The sequence below is a fragment of the Struthio camelus genome, chromosome 4 (assembly GCF_040807025.1).
Source record: "Struthio camelus isolate bStrCam1 chromosome 4, bStrCam1.hap1, whole genome shotgun sequence".
NCBI classification, from domain to species: domain Eukaryota; kingdom Metazoa; phylum Chordata; class Aves; order Struthioniformes; family Struthionidae; genus Struthio; species Struthio camelus.
In genome coordinates this window covers 87,084,497-87,109,164 of record NC_090945.1, presented here as the reverse complement: position 1 = coordinate 87,109,164, position 24,668 = coordinate 87,084,497, and the positions used below count along the sequence as shown (strand labels likewise).

The following is a 24,668-nucleotide window of genomic DNA, read 5'->3' as shown; positions in this document are numbered from 1 at the left end:
ATGCTTCAGCACAGGATGCTCCCAGCTGCGGTGCTCCTGGTGTGGGATGCTCCCAGCTGCAGTGCTCCCGATGCCGGATGCTCCCAGTGCAGGGCGCTTCCAGTGCGGGATGCTCCCAATGCAGGATGCTCCCGATGCTGGATGCTCCCAGCTGCAGTGCTCCCGATGCCGGATGCTCCCAGTGCAGGGCACTTCCAGTGCGGGATGCTCCCAATGCAGGATGCTCCTGATGCAGGATGCTCCCAGCTGCAGTGCTCCCGATGCCGGATGCTCCCAGTGCAGGGCACTTCCAGTGCGGGATGCTCCCAATGCAGGATGCTCCTGATGCAGGATGCTCCCAGCTGCAGTGCTCCCGATGCCGGATGCTCCCAGTGCAGGGCACTTCCAGTGCGGGATGCTCCCAATGCAGGATGCTCCTGATGCAGGATGCTCCCAGCTGCAGTGCTCCCGATGCCGGATGCTCCCAGTGCAGGGCACTTCCAGTGCGGGATGCTCCCAATGCAGGATGCTCCTGATGCAGGATGCTCCCAGCCACAGTGCTCCTGATGCGGGATGCTCCCAGTGCGGGATGCTCCCAGCTGTGGTGCTCCTGGTGCGGGATGCTCCCAGTGCAGGACACTCCCAGCTGTGGTGCTCCCAGTGCAGGATGCTCCCAGCTGTGGTGCTCCTGGTGCGGGATGCTCCCAGTGCAGGACACTCCCAGCTGTGGTGCTCCCAGTGCAGGACACTCCCAGCTGTGGTGCTCCCGGTGCGGGATGCTCCCGGTGCAGGATGCTCCCAGCTGTGGTGCTCCTGATGCAGGATGCTCCCAGTGCAGGACACTCCCAGCTGTGGTGCTCCCGGTGCGGGATGCTCCCGGTGCAGGATGCTCCCAGCTGTGGTGCTCCTGATGCGGGATGGTCCTGGCACAGGATGGTCCCAGCCGTGGCGGCACCTCGCCCTTGCCTGTGCCTCACCCGTAACTGTGGCAAAAGCCTTGCGAATCCCCGAGGATGCCCTCCCTGGCACCCCCCGTGGGAGCACGCAACGAGTTGGCTGGGTCTCAGCCTCTCAGGAGCTGGCAGTGCTGCAGCTGCATTTCTGCGGTGGATTTTCTGATCCCGCCCCCCGCCCCGTTACCCAGCACTTTACCAATAAGCGCAGATTTGGATGCAACTTGGCAGAAGTTTTACAGAAACACCAGCGTGGAGGCAAAAACACCCCGGATCCGGCAGCTGCGGTGGGAGGCAGAGCTGCGCTTCTGCCAGCTCGCGGGTACGCAGGGCCGGCCGAGGGCTCTGCGGGCGGCGCAGCCGGCAGAGGGGCCCCGCGGGCTGGGAGCCGGCAGGGCACGAACCACGGCGGCGGGATTTGAACGCGAACAGCCGCCTCGGCCGCGGAGGGCCCCGGCGCGGCTCCAGGAGGGAGGCAGAGCAGCATCCCCGCCTGCAGCATCCCTATCCGCAGCATCTGGCCGCCCCCTCCCCAGCCCCAGGGAAAGCTGCCGGGGCCGCGCAGCCCCCCTTGGGGACCGCACCAGCGCCCAGGGGAAGGGCTGGAAAGGGCTACGGCACAGCTGCACGGGCCCCGTGCCTCAGTTTCCCCCTGATCTGGACAAACACAGGCGCTGCAGGGATTGGGGGGGCGGGGGGGTTGCAGCCCCCCCAGGGCGACCAGCCGCAGCCCCAGGGCTCGTTCCCCTCCCGCGTTAAGGCGGGTTTGGTTTAAAGCCAGCCGCGGGGTGCTCTCTGGCCGGCAGCTGCAGCAGGCGAACACTTGGCTCCAGGAGGACCCGGCGGCACGTTGCAGCCCTGCCGCGCGCCACCTTCGGGGCCCAGCAGTTTATTTTGCTCCTCGCGGTTACACATTGCGGCGTGGGAAAGGGGGGTGTCCTCCCCCTCCTGGGCACGTTACAGAACTGGGGAGTGTAAAAACAAAAACGAAACAGGAAAAAAAACCACCCACAGAAACAGGAACAAAACACGACTGTACAGAGAGGCGCAGCTCCCAGCGCCCCAGGGCTCGGCCGCCGCAATAAAACCTTAGGGGACTAATCACACATTGCTTCGTGGAGCTCAAAGTGGCACTAAAGTTATGAACAGCCTTAAATAAGGAAAGAAAAAAACCTGCTATCCTAACAGCCAGCACCCACGGGGGCTGCCCAGTCCCAGCAGGCCCTGACGGCCGGGTGCTCGCTCCCATTTCTGCTGCGGCAGGCGAGGAGGCACAGGGCTGCAGCTTCCTCCCCTTGCATGCCCGGTGCAAACGAGGTTAAGTGCTTTTCTGCAGCGTTTCTGCCAATTAAGTCCTGCTGGAGACCTCAGCCCATGCCTGCTCTGGCAAAGGGTTGGCCCAGCTCTGGTGCTTGCACTGGTCTCCTGGCAGGGCTCAGCGCTCCAGGCTGGATGACTCCAAAGGCTGGAAACCCCCTTCTTCCCCAGCCCACAGCAGAGGGAGGCTGGTACAAGCAGGAGCAGGGCCAGGCCCTGATCCCCAGCCCTAGAGAGCTGGAGCTGACAGGTTGAACATGGCAGTGACTTTCAGCTCGCTTCAGCAAGTCCCCGACACTCCCCCCACCCTACTGCAGGGACCCACTGCTGCTCCCAGCCCTGATTCACATGCACAGAGTGTTAAAAGGGTAAAAACATGCCCAGTGCCCCCCTGCTGCAGTGGGGTGCAAGGGGAAAGGATGCTCCAGCCGGCACCTGGCTGCTTTGCATGGCACCATGCAGCAGGCAGAGCGCGATGCTCGCAGCGTGGCACAGCTCGTCCCACCACGCAGACACGCACAAGCTGGGTTTTTCGGCTGCAAGGAGAGACCAGCATGGAGACACCACTGCAGAGGCTGGGTGGAGATGCAACACCCCTGCTGCACCGTGGGCTCTGAGCTGCCTGCAGGCTCCAGCCCAGCGGACAGTGCAACATCACTCTGCACCCCGGGGAGCATCAGGGCCAGCACCAGAGATGGGCCAAAACCACAGGAGACTTCACAGCATGGCAGAGGGAGCCCGGCCAGGAGGATGCGGAGGAGCAAGGGCAGCGCCGGGCAGGCGTCCGGCGTCTCCGCGGGGGCAGGCAGCTCCGGCTCAGAAGTTTTTGAGGCGACTGTAGAGCTCACGCTTGCTGCGCTCGCCCGCCCAGGTGCGGCTCTTGAGGCGGCACTTGCGCAGGTCCTCCTTGAAGTCCTCGTGGTGCATGGGCCGGTAGTCCTGGGGCTCGCAGTGCGCCTGCAGGAGCCACAGCCTGTCAACCTTGTGCCCAGCCCGGGGGGCTCCTGGCCAGGCACAACCCACCCTGGGGCTTGCTGCTCTCCAGCTTCCCATGTGATGGGGTTGGGGTCCCTGTGCTGGGGTGAGCCAGCCACCCCAGGGTGTTTCCAGGCCCACAGCAGCCCCATCGCCTCCATGGGTGTCCACGTGCTGCAGGGACATGGCTTCTGAGTGCTCAGCCCCAGACCCTCGTTGGAGGGGAGACACCCCCAGTTTGAGGGCGGGAAACCTGTTTTCCTGCAGGTTGCCCTTCCTATCCCCCATGCCACATCCTTCCCAGTCTGACAGGGTCAAACAGGACCTGGTGCATGCCAGGGCCAGCTCACCTGGTACTGGGGGAAGAACTCGCGGTAGCCACCTTTCAGGACGTACAGCTCAGGGTAGTGCAGGTGGGGGTACTCGTTACAGGCACGGTCCTTCTCCCGGACAAAGCGGCACCTGCAGGACACAGCAACATGATGGGAAGAGCCACAGCAGGGACGTGGCAATTGAGCCAGGACCCAGCCGTGCTCTGGCATCAAGGCTCGATGCACACTGCAGCTGCACCCATCCCTGCTCAGTCCCTCCCAGGCTCCCAAACTCAGATATTGGGCACCGCAGAGCCTGGAGCCAGAGCTGTGGGCGATGCTACCAGCACCCAGGAACTAAATGGGGGTCCAGCAGACCACAGCATCTGCTTCCACCTTCCCCCAGCCTTAGCACCTAGACATGGGGATGATCCTACCAAGAAGGGATTTCAGACAATGTTTTTTGGACAAGCCACAGCCAGTGCAGGGAAGTGGCTCCCTCCAAAGCCATCCTGTGAAATGCCAGGTCTCCCCCAGCCTGCACAACCCAGTGGGGAGGAATGTCTTGCACACGAGACACTTACATCCTGGGACCCCTCTCGGAGGAAAATTCACAGTGGAATATCACTATCACCCTCTTCGCGGCGTCAAAGGGCACGATGGGCTTTTTGAGCAGGAAATCCTCCACATCCTGCTCCATCGGCAGGTTGACAGCCCCCTGCAGAGGGACAGAGAGCACCTTTGTCACATCAGCTCCCGTCTGTCTGGGGAACCTTGCTTCTCCACAGCCCTGCGCACCCCTGGGAAGGGCCTGCTGCTCCCCGGCCCCCTCCTGCCCGCTGGGACCCTGAGCGGCACCATCATGCTGCTGGTTCAGGAGGGTGCTCAGCATCTTCCAAAGCAGCCAGATGGTTTGATTTTGGTGTTTTTAGACTATGCCACTTAGCATGAGGTGTACCCAGGTATGCAGAGACCCACCGTCCCACCCCAATCCCTGCCTGGGGCTCCCGCCACACCACAGGGCTGGGCTGAGCTGAGAGCAGCGGCTCTGACCTTGATGTGGCCTCCCTCGTACTCGTAGGGGTATCGGCAGTCCACGATCACGCAGCTCTCGATGAGGCTGCTGAACTGCCCGTTCAGCACCGCCACCATCTGTGGAGGGAAGGAGCCCGTCACCCGGCGCCGAGGCTGGACGCGGGCACAGCGGCCCCTCGTGCCGGGGCTGCACCCTTACCATCTCCGGGGAGATGTACTTCAGGTCCTGGTGCTTCCCTTCCACCGTCTGCAGGAGGTACGCCTGGAAGAGACACGTCACGGCTCCGTCTCCCGGCGGTCGGCAGGGAGCAGGGCCGGGGGGACCCCTTGAGCAAGGGCCTTTGCCGGTTCCTGCTCCCCCAGGAGCTGCCGGGTCTGCTCCAGCCGGGCTGGTTTGGCAGGGAAAGCCGTGGCTGCTGCGAAACGCTGGTGCTACGGGAGCGCTGACCGGTTACTTTATATTGAAGCAGAGCCAAGTCCAAAGCAGACCGAGGCTCTGTGCCCAGACAGCCTCCCCCGAGGCCAGGAAAGCCCTTTAAGGTGGAGGAAGGCAGCCGCCAGCCCCACAGCCCCTTGCAGAGCTGGGAGCCGATGGACAGCCCCACTTCTTGCCCCATCGCCTGCCCAGGCCAAACCCTGTCCCCCCCCGGAGCCACCAGCTCGCCTCGGCCTCCCGAGCCGGTCCCGGACATGCTCCCAGCACGGCTCTGCTCCTGTGCTCTGGGGCCCTACCTTGGAGAAGTCTCCGATGAGCTCCCGGTGGTCGTTGGCCAGCATGTTCTCGATCTCCTCGTGGCAGAAGGACCTGGAGCGCATCAGCCGCGCTTTCTGCAAAGGGCAGGCGTTAGCAGGGCTCGGCCAGGGGACGTCTCCTGCCCTGCTTCGTCCAGAGCCCGGAGCAACCCCGCCGGGGAAGGGTTCGATCACGGCGGAGCCTCAGCACCACCGGCACAGCCCTGCGTGGGGGCTCCCCACCGCGCTCGCGGGGGGCCAGGTGGAAGGGAGGAAACCTCAGCCCGAAGCATCACTGCAGCACCCACCGGCTCGGCCACCTTCTCCTCCCCGGGGGTGCCGGCCACGCTCCTCCGCCGCTTGGTCTTGACCGGGGTGTCTCTGTCCAGGGGCCTGTCTATCCGCTTCAGGATGGGCCTGATCACGCTGCTGGGCATCGAGGGCGACCGGAAGAGCTGCCGGCACTTGCTGCGCTTCACTGGCCGCTGTTCGGAGGAAAGCCTCGTGTCACCACCCGCCGGGGCGGGCCTCCTCCCTGCACCTTGGTGGAGGGCAGGGACACCAGCGGTGGCCTGGGACATGCCCAAAGCCCCACAGCTAATCCCAGCCACAGGTCAGGCAGATCCACACCATCCTTCACCTCCAGAGAGGGGACCTGGGGCTAGCTCAGGTCACCATCTTCCAGCTCACGGAGCCAATGGGGACATGGCACAGGACCTCTGTGACCCAACAGTCCCTCCTGCATCCCCATGTGGGACACGGGAGCAAGACCTGTCTGGACCAGTATCCCCAGGCCGTTGCTGCTCACTAACCACCCCCTTTGCCAGGGGAGCAGCCCGGGGGGTGGCAGGGACCTGCGCCCCCAGCTCCTCCCCCCCAGACCCCAAAGGCAGGACCTTGGGCCTCTCCTGGAGCCCACCAGGCCCTCGTGGTGCAGGGAAGCTCCCACCTACCGGCTCTGCCTCCTCCTTCTTCACCAGCGGGGCGGTGAGCAGGTTCTCCATCCCCTGCGGCACGTCCGCATCACTCTGGGAGAGCGGAGAAGGGCACAGCGGGAAGAGGCAGAGGAGCACATGAACAGGTCGAATCCCACCAGCCTCTCCCAAGCACCCCCAGAGAGGGGACGGCTGGGGCAGGCAGCCGGGGATCCCCTCCATCCGCCTGCTCCTGTCCCAGGGCGTCCCAACCCTGCCGTGCAGCCCGGGAAGGGGGAGCAAGCAGGGCAGAGGGCCTTGGTGGTGCTGCAGCAGGGGCAGGATGGCTCAAGGACACCACGGGCACCCACCGGGGCAGGGTTCACCCATAGTCAGCAGGGAGTGAGATGGGACCAACCGATGCAGACGCTGGAGCCGCATCTGGGGCCTCTCAGGGTCTCAGGTCGTGTCCTGGGGAGACTCGCGCCCAGCAGACACAGCCCCCAGGGCAGAGGAGCTCTCCATACCTTCATGTCCTCCTCATCCAGGATCTCCATGAAACCATCATCTTCCTCCTCAGTCATGGAGGAGGTCAGGGAGCAACGGCGCAGCATCACAGGGCTCTCGCCCTCGGGCATGTTTTCCTTCTCAGGGGTGTCGAACTGGGGAAGGACGGGGCACGCAGCTCAGGAGGAGCAGGCTGGCCCCACACTCAAGCCACATCATCCCCAGCAGCCCCGTTTGGTACATCCGGACACCCTCCCCTCTCCAGGCAGCAACCCCCAGTGCCAGCCCACCCCACTGGTCCCCAGCACAGGGCTGCAGGAGTCACCGCAGGACCATAGCGGTCACAGCTGCTCCTGGACCCCACTAGCTCCCCTGGCCCTACATCTCCAGGGCAAGCACAGTTGCACAGAGCTGGTGTCCGCTCAGAGCCCCTGTTATCGCGCGGTGCCAGGAAGGATGATCCAGCGCTGCCAGCAACACCCACCCCAGCCATGCCGGGCCCCCAGAAGCACCCCGCTCCCCCTGGCCAGCACACAACCCAGCTCACCAGGAGGTCGGGAGCAGAGCTGGGTCTCTGTGCGAAGGGGTCCTTCGCCGGAGCCCCGTCGAACGTGTGCACCCGGCTGCGGTAACCCGGCCTCTGCGGCTTCTTGAACACAAAACCCTCCTGCAAGGGAGGGCACGGCGTTAGCAGCCTCCTGCCCCGTCCCCACGCCACTCCCAGCCTCGCTGCCCCACTCACATCGTCCGGGGCCCCCCGCCGACCCTGCTGCTCATTGCTCCTCGGGCCGTTGAACTCCTTGGCGTTGGAGATGTTCTTCAGGGCTGGGCTGGCCCCCAGGAGCCGTGGCTGGAGTGGACAGGGAGGTGAGGGTGCTGCACAGCCCCCTGCACCCACCCTGGCACGGATGGGGTGGGCACCCTGTGCCTGGCTCCATGCTGCCCCGCTCCACCTTCCTCCTTCTCACCCACCCTGCTCCATCTTCTTCCTCGCCCTCCCCATGCTGCCCAGCTCCGCACTGCCCCGCTCCATCCTCCTCCTCGCCCTGCCCTCACTGCCCACCCTGCACCGCTCCATCCTCCTCACCCTCCCCACGCCGCCTGGCCCCGCACCACCCCGCTCCATCCTCCTCACCCTCCCTGCACTGCCTGGCCCCGCACCACCCCACTCCATCCTCCTCCTCACCCTCCCCACGCTGCCTGGCCCTGCACCACCCCGCTCCATCCTCCTCCTCACCCTCCCCACGCTGCCTGGCCCTGCACCACCCCGCTCCATCCTCCTCCTCACCCTCCCCGCTGCCTGGCCCTGCACCACCCCGCTCCATCCTCCTCCTCACCCTCCCCGCTGCCTGGCCCTGCACCACCCCGCTCCATCCTCCTCCTCACCCTCCCCGCTGCCTGGCCCTGCACCACCCCGCTCCATCCTCCTCACCCTCCCCGCACCGCCTGGCCCCGCACCACCCCACTCCATCCTCCTCCTCACCCTCCCCATGCTGCCTGGCCCTGCATCACCCCACTCCATCCTCCTCCTCACCCTCCCGAGGGCCTGGCCAGGAGGCTTTGGTGGAGCAGGATGCGGCCCTCCCCTGAGCCCCGGCTGCAGGTTGGACACAGCATCCCGCAGGCTCTGCTCTGCGGAGCCTGGGACTTACCGGCAGGGAGTGGATCCTCCGGATAAGCAGCTTATTGCTGCAGAGAAGCAAGAAAAGGCATCGGATGAGAGCCAAGACGTGCACGAGTCCTCCCTCGGGCGCTCGGCCACCATGACCCCCCTTCCTGGTCCCCTGCAGCAGGCCAAGACCCCCCCCCGAGCCGTTACAGCCTCCCCCTCCCCAAGGGTCCCCAGAGGGGACTCCGCCAGGCCTGATCCGGACACCAGGAAGGGACCGGCGAGAGCTGCAGGGACAAAGCCTGTTGTTCACTCACTCCTTGACAACTCTCCCGGACTCCAGGACCGCTTTCTCAAAGCTGCGGGGAGAGAAGAGCCGAAGGTCACAGGGAGGCTCGCGCCAGCGGCAGCCCCCACCCGGGGGGACCATGGTGGGGGCAAAGCAGAGGAGTGACAGCGAGGTGCCCTGCAGCCTCTCCCAACACCCACTGCCATGCACATGGGAGAGGGGTCTGCACCCCCAACCAGCAGGCTGGGATGGGGGGGACCCCTGAGGTCACCCCACTAGGGCCAGCACTCTGCCCTCACTCCTCTGCCCCCAGCAAACGGGGGCCCCATCAGGGTGCAGGTGGCTCAAGCCACAGCCCGGGCAGGATGCATCCGGAGGGGGCTGCACCCTGCTGGGGGGGGGGGGTCCCGCAGCCCCCCACCAACCCAGCTCTGAGCTGGAGCGCCGAGACAAAGCCGGCGCGAGAGCAGAGGGGCCGCAGCAGCCCGCCGGCCCCTGCTCTCCACCTGTATGTAAATCAGCAGCACAGGGAGGGGGAAGGACGCAGCTGCGGGGGGGGGATGCAGCCGCTCGGCAGCCATATGGTCCCGGCAGCAGCGCCGGAGCAGCGTGCCGGGGCTGGAGGAGCCGGTGCCCCACGCCGGAGCCCCCCCGGGGCCGCGGGTGCAGCCTCGGCGCCCTGGGACAGCGCTGGCCAGCTGCTGTGGGAGCACAGGAATGCCGGCTGGCCCCCCCCAAGCCACCACCGCGTCCCCGCCACGGCCATCTGCCCCCAGTTACTCATTCTCCCAGGGAACATCTGTTGGGAAAAGCCTTTGCAAACAGCCAGAGCAGGTGCAAGGGGGAAGGGGAGGTGGCGGCGGCCCCGCGGGTGCAGCGATCGCAGGGGCTGGCGGGGGGGGGGGGCAGGCAGCAGGAGCCCCCCAGCACCCCCAGACAGCACTGCTGAGCACTTGGCTCTGGGTCTGACCCCCGCGCAACCTGCCACGGCCCCGCTCTCCCGCGCCCCGGGCGCTGCTGCGTGGATGCCGCAGCAGCTCTGGGTTTGCACCAGCGCTGCCCGCACCCAGGTTTATGGTGCCAGCATTGTGCAAGGGATCGGCATGTCCCCGCTGTCCCCAGCACCGGGCGGTTTCTCAACCTGCAGGAAACGGAGCTGCAGGTGATAAGTAGGTGGGTGGGTGCGGGTGGGGGGAAGCAGGGCACAGTTTGAGACATGCTCCTGCACGAAGCTGATGAAATCTTAGACAGCGCTTGCTGGGCATCACCACTGCCTTAACCTTCCTCACTGCTCTGTGCATCCCAGCCACCCGTGTCCCCTCTGCCACGGCCCATGGCCACTGGCCCCTCATGACTCCCAGTTGCCCCCAGCAGCATCCGCAGCCGGCCCCAGCTGCAGCAAGGAAGCTGAGCCGTGCCACAACCGAAAACCTGGCCAGAGCCTGGTTCAACCTGCACCGCAGGCAGGTCGGGCTGCAGCAGGAAGCAGCCCGGCTGCGGGGACTGGCAGCCGCCTCGGGGTGGGGCGGAGGGTGCCACGGCCGGGAGGGCAGATAGCGTGAGAGGGGAGGGTGAGGCAGGAAGCCCGGGGTGGGGAGCCGCTTTCGGCCGGGTTCGCGAACAGCCCCAGAGACACTTACACGTCTTCAAGCGCCTCGGGGTCCTCCTGCGTCGGGGAATCCAACCCCACTCCTGCGGGAATAAGGGGCCGAGATGAGCGGCCGGAGGAGCGCGGGGTGCAAGGCGGGCGCCTTCCCCTCGTTCGGCGGAGAGGCAGGGCGAGAGCATCGCTCAGCCCCCGCGCGCTGCGACCTGCTGGGTGCCGTCACCGGCTCATCAGGGCGCCGGGGGCTTTGCGGGAAGCCAAGGCCCCCCCCGTACAGCAGGATGGGGCCGATCCCGGGAACGGCACCCGGCCGGGCCGCCCCAGCATCACCCCCATGCTGGGCCGCCTCCCCCACCCCAGCTGCAACCAGGGACCCCACGTTAAGCAGGATCCTGCCAGCCCAGGCAGGGCACCCCGGGGAACAGCGCAGCACCCGCATGCGAACCAGAGCCTCCCGCAGACCCAGGCCCAGAGCCAGCAGCCCAGGCACCGGGAAGGGCTTTCGCACGCTCTTCCCAGAAGGGAAGAGGACAAAACCAAAAGGAGTCTCTCAAGAGGAAGTTTCCGAAACAGGAACTGCAGAGGCCGGGCCTCCGTCAGCAGCGCGGGCCTGTTTAAAATTCAGGAGTGACTCAGAGCCGAGGCCGGAGCCAGGGAGCTGCAGGCAGCCCTTCCTCCGAGGGGCTCCCACGTGCTCCGCGGCCCCCGGGCCTCCTCGAAAGCCCCTGCCCACCCCCCCCCGAGCTAACGGGGAGCCGGGTAGAGGCAGCACCCGCATCCTGCGCCCCACGGTGCAGCATCCCCCAGGCAGCCCCAGCTTTCGGGGAGCGAGAGCCAGGGTCCCAGCCCTGCCACGGGACGGGGGGTCCGGCACTCACCCGCATCCGAGGACTCGGAGGAGACGGAGTCCTGGGACGAGTCCGAGGCCACCGAGTCCTGCGACAGCCTGGACCAGTCGCTCTGGAAGGACATGCCCAGAATCCTTCTCTTGGGGGTGTCACAGTGGCTGCGGGAAGGGGAGAGGATGTGGCAGCTCAGGGGGGGACACACACATCCCTTACGGCTCTGGAGCTCTGCCCCATTTCCCCACCGTGCTGCTTTATCCCGAGCAGACCAGAATTGCTCAAGAACCCCAGATGGAGGGCAGGAGCGAGCCCACATCCACAGGGATGCCATGGGCTTTCCTGATGGGAGCCGAGATCGTGGGTGGTGGTGGGAGCAGATGAGGGCTCAAGGGCAGAGCCGGCTCAGAAGAGCTGTGGCCCTCACCGGGGCCTCAGGGCTCAGCACCCCTCCTTCACCCAACATGGGAAAGCACCGCTGCCACTCAGCCAGGCTCAGGGGATGGGGGGGGGAACAGCCCCGACAGCCCCCCCCCCCGACGGCCACACACTCACCTGCCCAGGCCCGTGAGGTTGTCCATGTCCAGGGCCAGCGTGGTCACCGGCGACATGCCGGCCGGCTCCGGGGCCAGCAGCGCCGCCAGCCCGGGCAGCCCGCAGGGCCGGCGGGGGCTGCGCCCGGGGCCCGGCGCGGCCATGCCGGGGGGGGGGGGTGCAAAAAAAATTAAAAATTAAAAAAAAAAAATAAAAGCAGCGGGGCTTGCGGCGGAGGCCGGGCTCAGCAGCAGCGGCGGCGGCGGGGCGGCGGCATGGGGGGCGGCGGGGCGCGAACCCGCGGCCCGGCGGGCGGCAGCGGCGCGGGGCTCCCGGGCGGGGAGCAGCGGGGCCGCCGCCGCCGCCGCCCCTATTTATATTCGAAAAATAACAAGGGAGGCGGCGAGGCGGCAGCCAATGGCGCCCGGCCCCAAAGCCCGGCCCCGCGCGGGGCGGGGGCAGCCGGCTGGCCGGCGGGGGCCCGGGGCCGGGGGGGGAGGCCGGGGGGGTTGGACTGGGGGTGCACGGCTGGGGGAGCGGGGGGGCTAGGGGAGGACGGCTGGGGGTGCGCGGCTGGGGGGCATGGGGGGTTGGACTGGGGGTGCACGGCTGGAGGAGCGGGGGGGCTAGGGGTGCACGGCTGGGGGGCATCGGGGGTTGGACTGGGGGAGGACGGCTGGGGGAGCGGGGGGGCTAGGGGAGGACGGCTGGGGGGGCATGGGGGGCTGGGGGTGCACGGCTGGGGGAGCGGGGGGGCTAGGGGAGGACGGCTGGGGGGGCATGGGGCTGGGGGTGCACGGCTGGGGGGCATGGGGGGCTGGGGGTGCACGGCTGGGGGAGCGGGGGGGCTAGGGGAGGACGGCTGGGGGTGCACGGCTGGGGGGCATGGGGGGCTGGGGGTGCACGGCTGGGGGAGCGGGGGGGCTAGGGGAGGACGGCTGGGGGGGCATGGGGGGCTGGGGGTGCACGGCTGGGGGAGCGGGGGGGCTAGGGGAAGACGGCTGGGGGGGCATGGGGGGCTGGGGGTGCACGGCTGGGGGGCAGGGGGGGTTGGACTGGGGTTGCACAGCTGGGGGCCCGGGGGGGTTGGACTGGGGGTGCACGGCTGGGGGCGCGGGGGGGGCTAGGGGAGGACGGCTGGGGGGGCATGGGGCTGGGGGTGCACGGCTGCGGGGGCATGGGGGGTTGGACTGGGGGTGGACGGCTGGGGGGGCATGGGGGGCTGGAGGTGCATGGCTGGGGGGCAGGGGGGGTTGGACTGGGGTTGCACAGCTGGGGGGGCCGGGGGGGTTGGACTGGAGGTGCACGGCTGGGGGGGCATGGGGGGGCTGGCCTGGGGGTTCACGGCTGGGGGGGGCAGTGGGGGTTGGACTGGGGGTGCACGGCTGGGGGGGCATGGGGGGCCGAGGGGGCACGGCTGGGGGGACGGGGGGGGCCGAGGCTGAGGGGCACGTCCAGGGGGGCATGGGGAGGCTAGGGGAGGACAGCTGGGGGCATGGGGGGACTGGACTGGACTGGGGATGCACAGCTGGGGGGGCATGGGGGGCTGGGGGGGCATGGCTGGAGGGCTGGGGGGCTAGGGGAGGATGGCTGGGGGCATGGGGGGCCTGGACTGCAGGAGCACGGCTGGGGGTGCAGAGCTGGGGGAGCATGGGCATGGCTGGGGGTGTCCAGCTTGGGGGGCATGGGGGGCTAGGGGTGCACAGCTGGGGGCATGGGGGGACTGGACTGGACTGGGGATGCACAGCTGGGGGGGCATGGGGGGCTGGGGGGGCATGGCTGGAGGGCTGGGGGGCTAGGGGAGGATGGCTGGGGGCATGGGGGGCCTGGACTGCAGGAGCACGGCTGGGGGTGCAGAGCTGGGGGAGCATGGGCATGGCTGGGGGTGTCCAGCTTGGGGGGCATGGGGGGCTAGGGGTGCACAGCTGGGGGCATGGGGGTCTGGACTGGGGGTGCATGGCTGGGGGGGCTGGGGGTGCACGGCTGGGGGGCAAGGGGAGCACAGCTGGGAGCAAGGGGGGGCCTGGACTGGGGGTGCGGAGCTGGGGGGGCTGGGGGGCTAGGGGAGGACAGCTGGGAGCCTGGGGGGCCTGGACTGGGGGTGCACGGCTGGGGGGCTGGGGGGCTAGGGGAGGACAGCTGGGAGCCTGGGGGGCCTGGACTGGGGGTGCACGGCCGGGGGGGCTGGGGGTGCACGGCTGGGGGGGCTGCAGGGGCTCGGCCAGAGGGGAACGGCTGGGGGGGCTGGACTGGGAGCTAGGGGGGCATGGTGGCTAGAGGAGCACGGCTGGGGGCATGGGGGGGCTGGAGGGGCATGGGGGGTCGGGGGGCATGGCCGGGGACATGGGGGGCTGGGCTGGGGGGCATGGGGAGCTAGGGGTGCACAGCTGGGGGGCATGGGGGGGCTAGACTAGGGGTGCAGAGCTGAGGGGGCATGGGGAGCTGGGGGGGAAGGTCGGGGGACATAGGGGGCTGGCCTGGGGGTGCATGACTGGGGAGCATGAGGGGCTGGGGGGGAATGGGGGGGCTGGCCTGGGGGGTGCACAGCTGGGGGTGCATAGGGGGCTGGGGGGTCATGACTGGGGGGTGCATGGGGGCTGGCATGCGGGGGCATGACTGGGGGTGCATGGGGACTGGCCTGGGGGTGCACAGCTGGGGGGCATGACTGGGGTGCATAGGGGGGCTAGCCTGGGGGATGCAGAGCTGGGGGTGCATGGGGGGGCTGGGGGGGCATGACTGGGGGGGCATGGGGACTGGCCTGGGGGTGCACAGCTGGGGGGCATGACTGGGGTGCATAGGGGGGCTAGCCTGGGGGATGCAGAGCTGGGGGTGCATGAGGGGGCTGGCGGGGCATGACTGGGGGTGCATGGGGACTGGCCTGGGGGTGCACAGCTGGGGGGCATGACTGGGTGTGCATAGGGGGGCTAGCCTGGGGGATGCAGAGCTGGGGGTGCATGGGGGGGCTGGGGGGGCATGACTGGGGGTGCATGGGGACTGGCCTGGGGGTGCACAGCTGGGGGGCATGACTGGGTGTGCATAGGGGGGCTAGCCTGGGGGGTGCAGAGCTGGGGGTGCATGGGGGGGCTGGGGGGGCATGACTGGGGGTGCATGGGGACTGGCCTGGGGGTGCACAGCTGGGGGGCATGACTGGGTGTGCATAGGGGGGCTAGCCTGGGGGATGCAGAGCTGGGGGTGCATGGGGGGGCTGGCGGGGCATGACTGGGGGTGCTGGCTGGGGGTGCATGCAGCGGGGTGCAGGGCTGGGGGTGCATGGGGAGGTGGGGGGCATGACTGGGGGGGCATGGGGACTGGCCTGGGGGTGCACAGCCGGGGGGCATGACTGGGTGTGCATAGGGGGGCTAGCCTGGGGGATGCAGAGCTGGGGGTGCATGGGGGGGCTGGCGGGGCATGACTGGGGGGGCATGGGGACTGGCCTGGGGGTGCACAGCTGGGGGGCATGACTGGGGTGCATAGGGGGGCTAGCCTGGGGGATGCAGAGCTGGGGGTGCATGGAGGGGCTGGGGGGGCATGACTGGGGGTGCTGGCTGGGGGTGCATGCAGCGGGGTGCAGGGCTGGGGGTGCATGGGGAGGTGGGGGGCATGACTGGGGGGGCATGGGGACTGGCCTGGGGGTGCACAGCCGGGGGGCATGACTGGGTGTGCATAGGGGGGCTAGCCTGGGGGATGCAGAGCTGGGGGTGCATGGGGGGGCTGGGGGGGCATGACTGGGGGGGCATGGGGACTGGCCTGGGGGTGCACAGCCGGGGGGCATGACTAGGGGTGCATAGGGGGGCTAGCCTGGGGGATGCAGAGCTGGGGGTGCATGGGGGGGCTGGGGGGGCATGACTGGGGGGGCATGGGGACTGGCCTGGGGGTGCACAGCCGGGGGGCATGACTAGGGGTGCATAGGGGGACTAGCCTGGGGGGTGCAGAGCTGGGGGTGCATGGGGGGGCTGGGGGAGTATGACTGGGGGTGCATGCGGGGTGCTGGCTGGGGGTGCATGCAGCGGGGTGCAGGGCTGGGGGGGGTGCACAGCACTCTGGGTGTAGGGCCTGAGCGGGGTACGCAGCCAGGGCGGTACCCGAAGGGGGAGCGCTCAGCCGGGGGCTGCAGTGGGGAGGAGCACGTGGCTGGGGGGAGGCGTGGGGGGTGCGCAGTTAGGGGGTGCGCGGCAGGGAGCAGAGTGGGAGGGGTGCAGGGCTGGGGGGGCAAGGGGGGTGCACGGTTGGGGTCAGCCCCACAGATGCTGGAGCTGGCCCCACAGATGCTGGGGTCAGAGCTGGGGACAGCCCCACGGATGCTGGGGTCGGAGCCCCCCGGATGCTGGGATTGGCGCCAGGGTCAGCCCCCCTGCATGCTGGGGTCAGCCCCATGGATGCTGGGGTCAACCCCACGGATGCTGGGGTCGAAGCTGGGGTCAGCCCCCCTGCATGCCGGGGTCAGCCCCATGGATGCTGGGGTCAACCCCACGGATGCTGGGGTCGAAGCTGGGGTCAGCCCCACGGATGCTGGGGTCAGCCCCATGGATGCTGGGGTCAACCCCACGGATGCTGGGGTCGAAGCTGGGGTCAGCCCCCCGGATGCTGGGGTCAGCCCCATGGATGCTGGGGTCGAAGCTGGGGTCAGCCCCCCGGATGCTGGGGTCAGCCCCACGGATGCTGGGGTCGAAGCTGGGGTCAGCCCCACGGATGCTGGGGCCAGCCCCCCGGATGCTGGGGTCGAAGCTGGGGTCAGCCCCACGGATGCTGGGGCCAGCCCCCCGGATGCTGGGGTCAGCCCCATGGATGCTGGGGTCAGAGCTGGGGTCAGCCCCCCGGATGCTGGGGTCAGCCCCATGGATGCTGGGGTCAGCCCCCCGGATGCTGGGGTCGAAGCTGGGGTCAGCCCCCCGGATGCTGGGGTCAGCCCCACGGATGCTGGGGTTGGAGCTGGGGTCAGCCCCCCGGGTGTTGAGGTCAGCCCCACGGATGCTAGGGTCGGAGCTGGGGTCAGCCCCCCGGATGCTGGGGTGGGAGCCCCCCGGGTGCTGGGGTCGGAGCTGGGGTCAGCCCCCCGGATGCTGGGGTCAGCCCCATGGATGCTGGGGTTGGAGCTGGGGTCAGCCCCCCAGGTGCTGGGGTCAGCCCCATGGATGCTGGGGTTGGAGCTGGGGTCAGCCCCACAGATGCTGGGGTCAGCCCCACGGATGCTGGGGTCGGAGCTGGGGTCAGCCCCCCGGGTGCTGGGGTCAGCCCCCCGGATGCTGGAGCTGGCCCCACGGATGCTAGGGTCGGAGCTGGGGTCAGCCCCCCGGGTGCTGGGGTCGGAGCTGGGGTCAGCCCCACAGATGCTGGGGTCAGCCCCACGGATGCTGGGGTCGGAGCTGGGGTCAGCCCCCCGGGTGCTGGGGTCAGCCCCCCGGATGCTGGAGCTGGCCCCACGGATGCTAGGGTCGGAGCTGGGGTCAGCCCCCCGGGTGCTGGGGTCGGAGCTGGGGTCAGCCCCCCGGATGCTGAGGTCAGCCCCCCGGATGCTGGGGTGGGAGCCCCCCGGGTGCTGGGGTCGGAGCTGGGGGCAGCCCCCCAGATGCTGGGGTGGGAGCCCCCCGGGTGCTGAGGCCGGCCCCCCGGCACGAGGAGGAGAGGAAAGCAAAGCCGTCAGAGGAAGAGGAGTGAAAGGGGGCTGCCACCCCCCCCCCGCCCCAGTCCGACAGGGCCCAAGAAGAAGCCGGGAAGTCGCGACGCTCCCCGGCTCGCGAGGCTGCCGGTCCCGGCGGGGCGCGGGGGGCCGAGGCTGCCGGTGCCCCCCGGCCGGCTCGGCGGCAGCCCCTGCCCCTTCCAGGGGGGCGAGGGATGCTGAGCACTGGGGGATGAGGGATGCTGAGTGCCAGGGGGTGAGGGATGCTGAGTGCCAGGGGGTGAGGGATGCTGAGAGCCGGGGAGGGGTGAGGGATGCTGAGTGCCAGGGGATTGAGGGATGCTGAGTGCCAGGGGGGTTGAGGGATGCTGAGTGCCAGGGGGATGAGGGATGCTGAGTGCCAGGGGGTGAGGGATGCTGAGAGCCGGGGAGGGGTGAGGGATGCTGAGTGCCAGGGGATTGAGGGATGCTGAGTGCCAGGGGGGTGAGGGATGCTGAGTGCCAGGGGGGTGAGGGATGCTGAACACCGGGGGGATGAGGGATGCTGAGTGCCAGGGGGGCGAGGGATGCTGAGTGCCAGGGGGATGAGGGATGCTGAGTGCCAGGGGGATGAGGGATGCTGAGTGCCAGGGGGGTGAGGGATGCTGAACACCGGGGGGATGAGGGATGCTGAGTGCCAGGGGGGTGAGGGATGCTGAGTGCCAGGGGGATGAGGGATGCTGAGTGCCAGGGGGGCGAGGGATGCTGAGTGCCAGGGGGGTGAGGGATGCTGAACACCGGGGGGATGAGGGATGCTGAGTGCCAGGGGGGTGAGGGATGCTGAGTGCCAGGGGGATGAGGGATGCTGAGTGCCAGGGGGATGAGGGATGCTGAGTGCCAGGGGGGTGAGGGATGCTGAACACCGGGGGGATGAGGGATGCTGAGTGCCAGGGGGGTGAGGGATGCTGAGTGCCAGGGGGATGAGGGATGCTGAGTGCCAGGGGGGCGAGGGATGCTGAGTGCCAGGGGGTTGAGGGATGCTGAGTGCCAGGGGGGTGAGGGATGCTGAACACCGGGGGGATGAGGGATGCTGAGTGCCAGGGGGTGAGGGATGCTGAGCGCCAGGGGGCGAGGGATGCTGAGTGCCAGGGGGATGAGGGATGCTGAACACCGGGGGGATGAGGGATGCTGAGTGCCAGGGGGTGAGGGATGCTGAGTGCCGGGGGATGAGGGATGCTGAGTGCCAGGGGGGTGAGGGATGCTGAGTGCCAGGGGATTGAGGGATGCTGAGTGCCAGGGGGATGAGGGATGCTGATGAGGGCTGGGGCCCTCGGGCGTCGCTCCCCGCTGCTTCCCACAGCTCCGGGCCGGGACACCCCCCTTTCAGGGAATCCGTCCTAAAAAGTGGGAGAGCTAAAAACGCGCTGTGCTGTGCCCGTGGCCCGGCCCCGGGAGCCCTCGGCCCCCGTGCCGGGCAGCCGGACAGACCCCCGCGCCGGGCGGCCGGACAGACCCCCGCGCCGGGCAGCCGGACAGACCCCCGCGCCGGGCGGCCGGACAGACTCCCGCGCCGGGCAGCCGGACAGACCCCCGCGCCGGGCGGCCGGACAGACCCCCGTGCCGGGCGGCCGGACAGACCCCCGCGCCGGGCAGCCGGACAGACCCCCGTGCTGGGTGGCCGGACAGACCCCCGCGCCGGGCGGCCGGACAGACCCCCGTGATGGGCGGCCGGACAGACCCCCGCGTCGGGCGGCCGGACAGACCCCCGCACCGGGTGGCCGGACAGACCCCCGCGCCGGGCGGCCGGACAGAGCCCCGTGCCGGGCAGCTGGACAGACCCCCGCACCGGGCGGCCGGACAGACCCCCGCGCCGGGCGGCCGGACAGAGCCCCGCGCCGGGGTCTCTTCTCATGCAAAGCAGCCGCCGGGCAGGGTCGGGCCGGGCCGGGAGCGCTCTGTGCGGGCTGCCGGCCTGGGTGGCCTTCCTTTCGTGCGTTGTCCCCCGCCTCGCTCCTTCCTTGCAGCCAGGGCAATAAAGGAGGTGAGTTGGGGGGGGGGCTCATTGCGGCACGATGCTCCCTCCCGAGCTGCTCCGGGAGTGATGCTGCGGATGTCCCCGGTGCCGGGGGGCAAGGGATGCTGAGCGCCAGGGGGCAAGGGATGCTGAGCGCCAGGGGGTGAGGGATGCTGAGTGCCGGGGGGGGTGAGGGATGCTGAGCGCCACGGGGGTGAGGGATGCTGAGCACCAGGGGGTGAGGGATGCTGAGCGCCAGGGGGGTGAGGGATGCTGAGCACCAGGGGGTGAGGGATGCTGAGCGCCAGGGGGTGAGGGATGCTGAGTGCCGGGGGGGGTGAGGGATGCTGAGTGCCGGGGGGTGAGGGATGCTGAGTGCCAGGGGGGTGAGGGATGCTGAGTGCCGGGGGGGGTGAGGGATGCTGAGCACCGGGGGGGATGAGCGATGCTGAGTGCCAGGGGGGTGAGGGATGCTGAGCACCGGGGGGATGAGGGATGCTGAGTGCCAGGGGGGTGAGGGATGCTGAGCACCGGGGGGATGAGGGATGCTGAGTGCCAGGGGGTTGAGGGATGCTGAGTGCCAGGGGGGTGAGGGATGCTGAGCACCGGGGGGATGAGGGATGCTGAGCACCGGGGGGGTGAGGGATGCTGAGTGCCGGGGGGTGAGGGATGCTGAGTGCCAGGGGGGTGAGGGATGCTGAGTGCCGGGGGGGGGTGAGGGATGCTGAGCACCGGGGGGATGAGGGATGCTGAGTGCCAGGGGGTTGAGGGATGCTGAGTGCCAGGGGGGTGAGGGATGCCGAGCCGCCAGGACACGCTGCCCTCACCCCCAGCACCCGCAATCGCTCCCCCTTGCCCAAACCCACCGGCTGGGACGCCCCATCCATCGCTTGGCCCGGGAAACCCTATTTTCCGTGCCGCGAGGCTTTTCCCGCGGAAGTATGCTCATAAATAGCTGAGAAAGGGCCATGCAGACGCCATGGGGCTCGCCTCCGCCGCTGGCCGCCGCCGCGAGGCTGAGCACCCTGGCTCGCCCGGCCGCGCGGGGCCGGCGGTGCTGCCGCGCCGCCTTCCTGCTGCCCCGCTTCCCGCGAGCGTTTGCACGAGGGAAAGGGAGCCCGCGGTGCAGAGGGGAAGCCCGTGCAGGCGTTGGCCCCGAGCTCGAAGCGGTGCGTGCGCCCGGGGCGCCGGGACGGGACGGGATGGGCTGGCGGCGAGCGGGCTGGGAGGCGGCAGGGGCGATTTTCGGGCCGGGGCGAGGGGGATGCCCAGGAACGGTGCTCCCGGGAGCGCTCTGCCGTTGCATCCGTCCCTGCTCTTTCCCAGGAAATCTTCCCGCCCGGTTACAGCTGTGGCCGGGCAGTCGTGCGGGGCGGCCGCAGCAGGGCCCGGGCCAGCGGCTGCTTCCCGGCTGTCCCGCGGGAAGCGCCAGGCGGTTAGTGCTGGTCCCAAGGACGGGGACGCCGCAGGGCAGTGGGAAAGCAACCTCCCAGCAGAGCCGGCTCCACGGCTGCCGCCCGGCGGGGATCTGCAGGCAGCGTTGGCCACGGGCCCTGCCCCTGCTCTGGAAACCGTGCCAGCCCCGGAGAGGTGACACCCGGCGTCCTCGGTGCCCTGGAGGGAAACAGCCAAGTGGTTAATACTCATCTGCCTGGGAAAGGAAAAGGGAGGGCAAAGAGCTGCCCGTGCGGGCGGCGGGGAGCAGGAGCTGAGCGGTGCCTGGGCACGGGTGCTCCCCCGGCCCCGGCTGGGGCGAGCGATGGTGTCTCCACCGGGACCTGCGCCGGCCGGCCGTGACGGCATGGCATGGGGTGGCGTGGGGTGGCGTTGCGGTGATGTGGCATGGCGTGGCATGGCATGGCAATGCGTGGGTGGCAATGCATGGGGTGCCATGGGGTGGTGTGGCACGGCAATGTGTGGGGTGGCGTGGCATGGGGTGGTGTGGCATGGCAATGTGTGGGGTGGCATGGGATGGCATGGCATGGGGTGGCAATGCATAGGGTGGCAATGCATAGGGTGGTATGGCATGGGTTGGCATGGGGTGGCATGGGGTGGTGTGTCATGGGGTGGCAATGCATGGGGTGGCATGGCATGGGGTGGCAATGCATAGGGTGGCATGGGGTGGTGTGGCATGGGGTGGCAGTGCATGGGGTGGCAATGCATAGGGTGGTATTGCATGGCAATGCATGGGGTGGCATGGGGCGCAGGAGGAGGTGACCCCTGCGCTCTGCGGCGGCCCCGGCCACACCAAGCCTGCGGCAAAACCGGCACGCAGCCCTGGGGACGCGCCCGACCCCTCTGCGCCCCGCTCGGCGCGCAGAGCTCGCCCCGAGCTCTGGGAAAGCCGCACGGGGCACCGCGGTGCTCAGCCCTCCCTCTGCCGCCCCGCGCCGTGATTTATGCCTGGCGCCTGGCTTTTAGCCGAGGAAGGAGGGTGGGATCCCAGGCTGGCGGCTGGGAGCAGCGGCGGGCTGCCGGGGCGAGCCGGCGGACGGATGCTAAGGCTGAACCGAGCGCTGCCGGTGCTGGGTGCGAATCGCACCCACCGGCTGCGTGAACCCGCAGCCCAGCGGGTCGACGGCGCCGCTCTCCCGTCCCGGCCGCGGCGTCCCGCGGCATCGCTGCAAAACCGCTGCCAGGCGGCGCTGGGAGGAGGCGTCGGGCGCCTAACGGGGAAAGCAAAGAGGTTCCTCCACCCCCATCTCTTTCCTGTTTTGCTTCTCTGTTACATACGTGTGCAAACCCGGCCGCCCACGCGTGCACCAGCAACGCAAACCCCCGAGGAGAGGAGGACGGCGGCTCCCGAGCTGGCAGGGAACAGAGAAGTGAAACCTGCCCCGCCGCGACGCGGGAGGATTTCTGGTTAGACACGTTTGCTTGGGGGCACACGGTTCAACGCCGGGGCTCGGCAGCAGCGCGGAGAGAAGGTATCTTGTTAAAAACTCCCTGAAAACAAACTTTTTCAGGCCACTTTTTATCCGCAGCAGGGAGCAGCCCGGGAAAGCAGCTCCCAGTGGGGAGATGCCATCCCGGACGAGACCCGGCTCCCCGCGGCTCCAGGCTCCGAGGACCGCGATGGAAACGCCGCCCTGCCGGAGGGGGTCCGAGGGCAAGCGGGTCCCCGAGGCCGGCCGCGGCTCCTGTGTGCCGTCCCCTCCTGCCCGCAGCGGCGCGGCCGGCTGCAGACGCCCGCCGAGGCCGGCGTCGGGCAGGCGGCAGCTGCAGATAAACCGCTGTCCCCGTCTCACCTCGCTGCCGCGGGGCCGAGCTGCAGACGGAGCTTATCGGCATCCCCAGCGTCTCGCTTGCCGCCGGTATCGCCGCCCGCAGGACCTCGCGCCTCCGCGTCGCCTGTCCCTACCTACGTCGCCAGCCGCCGGGGCCGCGGAGCAGCCCCGCGAGGACCTAGGACGTCCCGCAAGAGCCCGGGCTGCCTTTGCCGAGCCGTGCCGGCTGGCAGCAGCCCCGCAGAGCCGCTTTCCCGGGGCACTGGCAGCTCCCCGGCTCCTGGGCAGCCCTTGGGAGCTTTGCCGGCGGCGGGGTGGCGGGACGAGTGGTGCCATCAGGAGGCTCGGGGTGTTTGTCTCGGAGGAGGTCTCATGCGGTGCGTGGGCTCGGGGCTTGCACGGATGGGCCTGGCCCGGGGGGATCGGGGACGGGATTCGCCGTATCCCCGCAGACCGTCGGGGACTCACCAGCATGGGCTACAATAGCATTCAAGAGAAGGTTTTCCCAGGCATAGCAACGATGTCTATTGCCTGAAACAGCCGGAGACCCTGGCGAGTCCTCGGGATTTTGGGATTATTTTGGCTAGGAGTGAGGGCAAGGCTGTCATGATCCTTAATGTGGCCCCAACAAAGCCGTAAAACCTTCGGGCTGCTGGAACCTGGCTGAGGTCGCTGTGGAGCATCACAGCAGGAGCCGAGACCCGCATCCCGCCCGGCCTCCCACGCTCGGCACGGCCTCAGGGCGCGTGGCTGTGGCCGGGTAACTGCGGCTCCCCGCTGCCCCAGAGCTCTCGTAGCTCAATCCACGAATGCCACCCACGTTACCAGCACGCCTGCACTGGGAAGGGACGGCTGCTCTGCTGGTGCTGGAGGGAAGGAGGCCAATCCAGGGAAGGTGGCCCCCCCAGCTAAGGTGGCTGCCCCTATAAAGTGTCCATCCCAACAAAGGTGTCCACCCCAGCTAAGGTGTCCACCCTAGTCAAGGTGTCCACTTCAGCTAAGGTGTTCACCCCAGCCAAGGCGTCCATCTCAGCTAACAGGTCCTCCCCAGCTAAGGTGTCCAACTCGCTAACATGTCCACTCTAGTCAAGGTGTCCACTTCAGCTAAGGTGTTCACCCCAGCTAAGGCGTCCATCTCAGCTAACAGGTCCTCCCCAGCTAAGGTGTCCAACTCGCTAACATGTCCACCCTAGTCAAGGTGTCCACTTCAGCTAAGGTGTTCACCCCAGCTAAGCTGTCCATCCCAGCTAAGGTGTCCATCTCAGCTAACAGGTCCACCCTAGCTAAGGTGTTCACCTCAGCAAAGGTGTCCATCACCCTAAGTGTCCATCTCAGCTAAGGTGTCCATCTCAGCCAACAGGTCCACCCTAGCTAAGGTGTCCATCTCAGCTAAGGTGTCCATCTCAGCAAAGGCGTCCATTGCAGCTGAGGTGTCCATCTCAGCAAGGTGTCCATCCCACCAAAGGTGTCCATCCCAGGGAAGGTGTCCACCGCAGTGGGCTGCCTCTTAGGATGGTATGACAGGGCTTGGCGTACACCCTTGGGGTGCAGCATTGCCAAGTGCAAAGCCATAAGCTCATCTTTAGGTAATGAGAACTTAGGAGTTGGAGCCAGCTGCTCGCATCCACACGTTTTGGTCCATCAAGAGACACCACAGCAAGGATCCTCTTCATGGGGCTGGGGGAGGTGTTGGGGGGGGTGACCCGGTGCTGGGCCTGTTCTTGCCTCCTGCAGACATTTTCCTGGGTCCTCGGTCTGTCTGCTGCGGCTGTAATCCCTGCCCTTACGGCTCCTCTTGGTTCAATCGGATGTGGGAACGCAAATATCAGCAGGAATCAGAATATCGCCAAAACGCCTGGAGGACCCAGGCCTCAGCTACCCTTTTTTAAGGGAAAAGTCATGGTTTTGTGTGGCGCTGACAGCCGGTGATTTAAGAGAGAGCAACAAAAGTCACGTGCTGCTTCAGGAGAGGTGTCGAGGCCAGGTCTCCCCCCACCCCCCAGGTCTCCCCCTACCCCCCAGGTCCCCCCCATTGCCCCAGGTCCCCCTCAGCCCAGCTCCCCACTATTGCCCCAGGACCCCCCTCATTGCCGGTCCTCCCCCATCCCAGGTCCCCCCCATTGCTGGTCCCCTCCCACTGCTGGTCCCCCCACCCCCCAGGTCCCCCCATTGCCTGTCCCTCCCATTGCTGGTCCCCCCACCCCCAGGTCCCCCCCCCCATTGCCTGT

The 24,668-nt window shown here is 68.5% G+C and overlaps 1 protein-coding gene across 1 annotated transcript; it reads right to left on the bottom strand.

Annotated features, from left to right (window-relative positions):
* Positions 1–1,760: 1,760 nt before the first annotated feature.
* Positions 1,761–11,782, bottom strand: CDC25B (cell division cycle 25B). Its single transcript, XM_068943935.1, has 16 exons — positions 11,625–11,782; positions 11,106–11,233; positions 10,262–10,313; positions 8,650–8,691; positions 8,376–8,412; positions 7,466–7,573; positions 7,271–7,390; positions 6,744–6,878; positions 6,256–6,330; positions 5,611–5,787; positions 5,303–5,398; positions 4,770–4,832; positions 4,589–4,687; positions 4,120–4,253; positions 3,575–3,686; positions 1,761–3,206 (listed from the first exon to the last, which is right to left on the bottom strand). The coding sequence occupies exons 1-16, from the start codon at positions 11,765–11,767 to the stop codon at positions 3,066–3,068; spliced, it is 1,662 nt and encodes a 553-aa protein (XP_068800036.1). The 5' UTR covers positions 11,768–11,782; the 3' UTR covers positions 1,761–3,065.
* Positions 11,783–24,668: the final 12,886 nt, after the last annotated feature.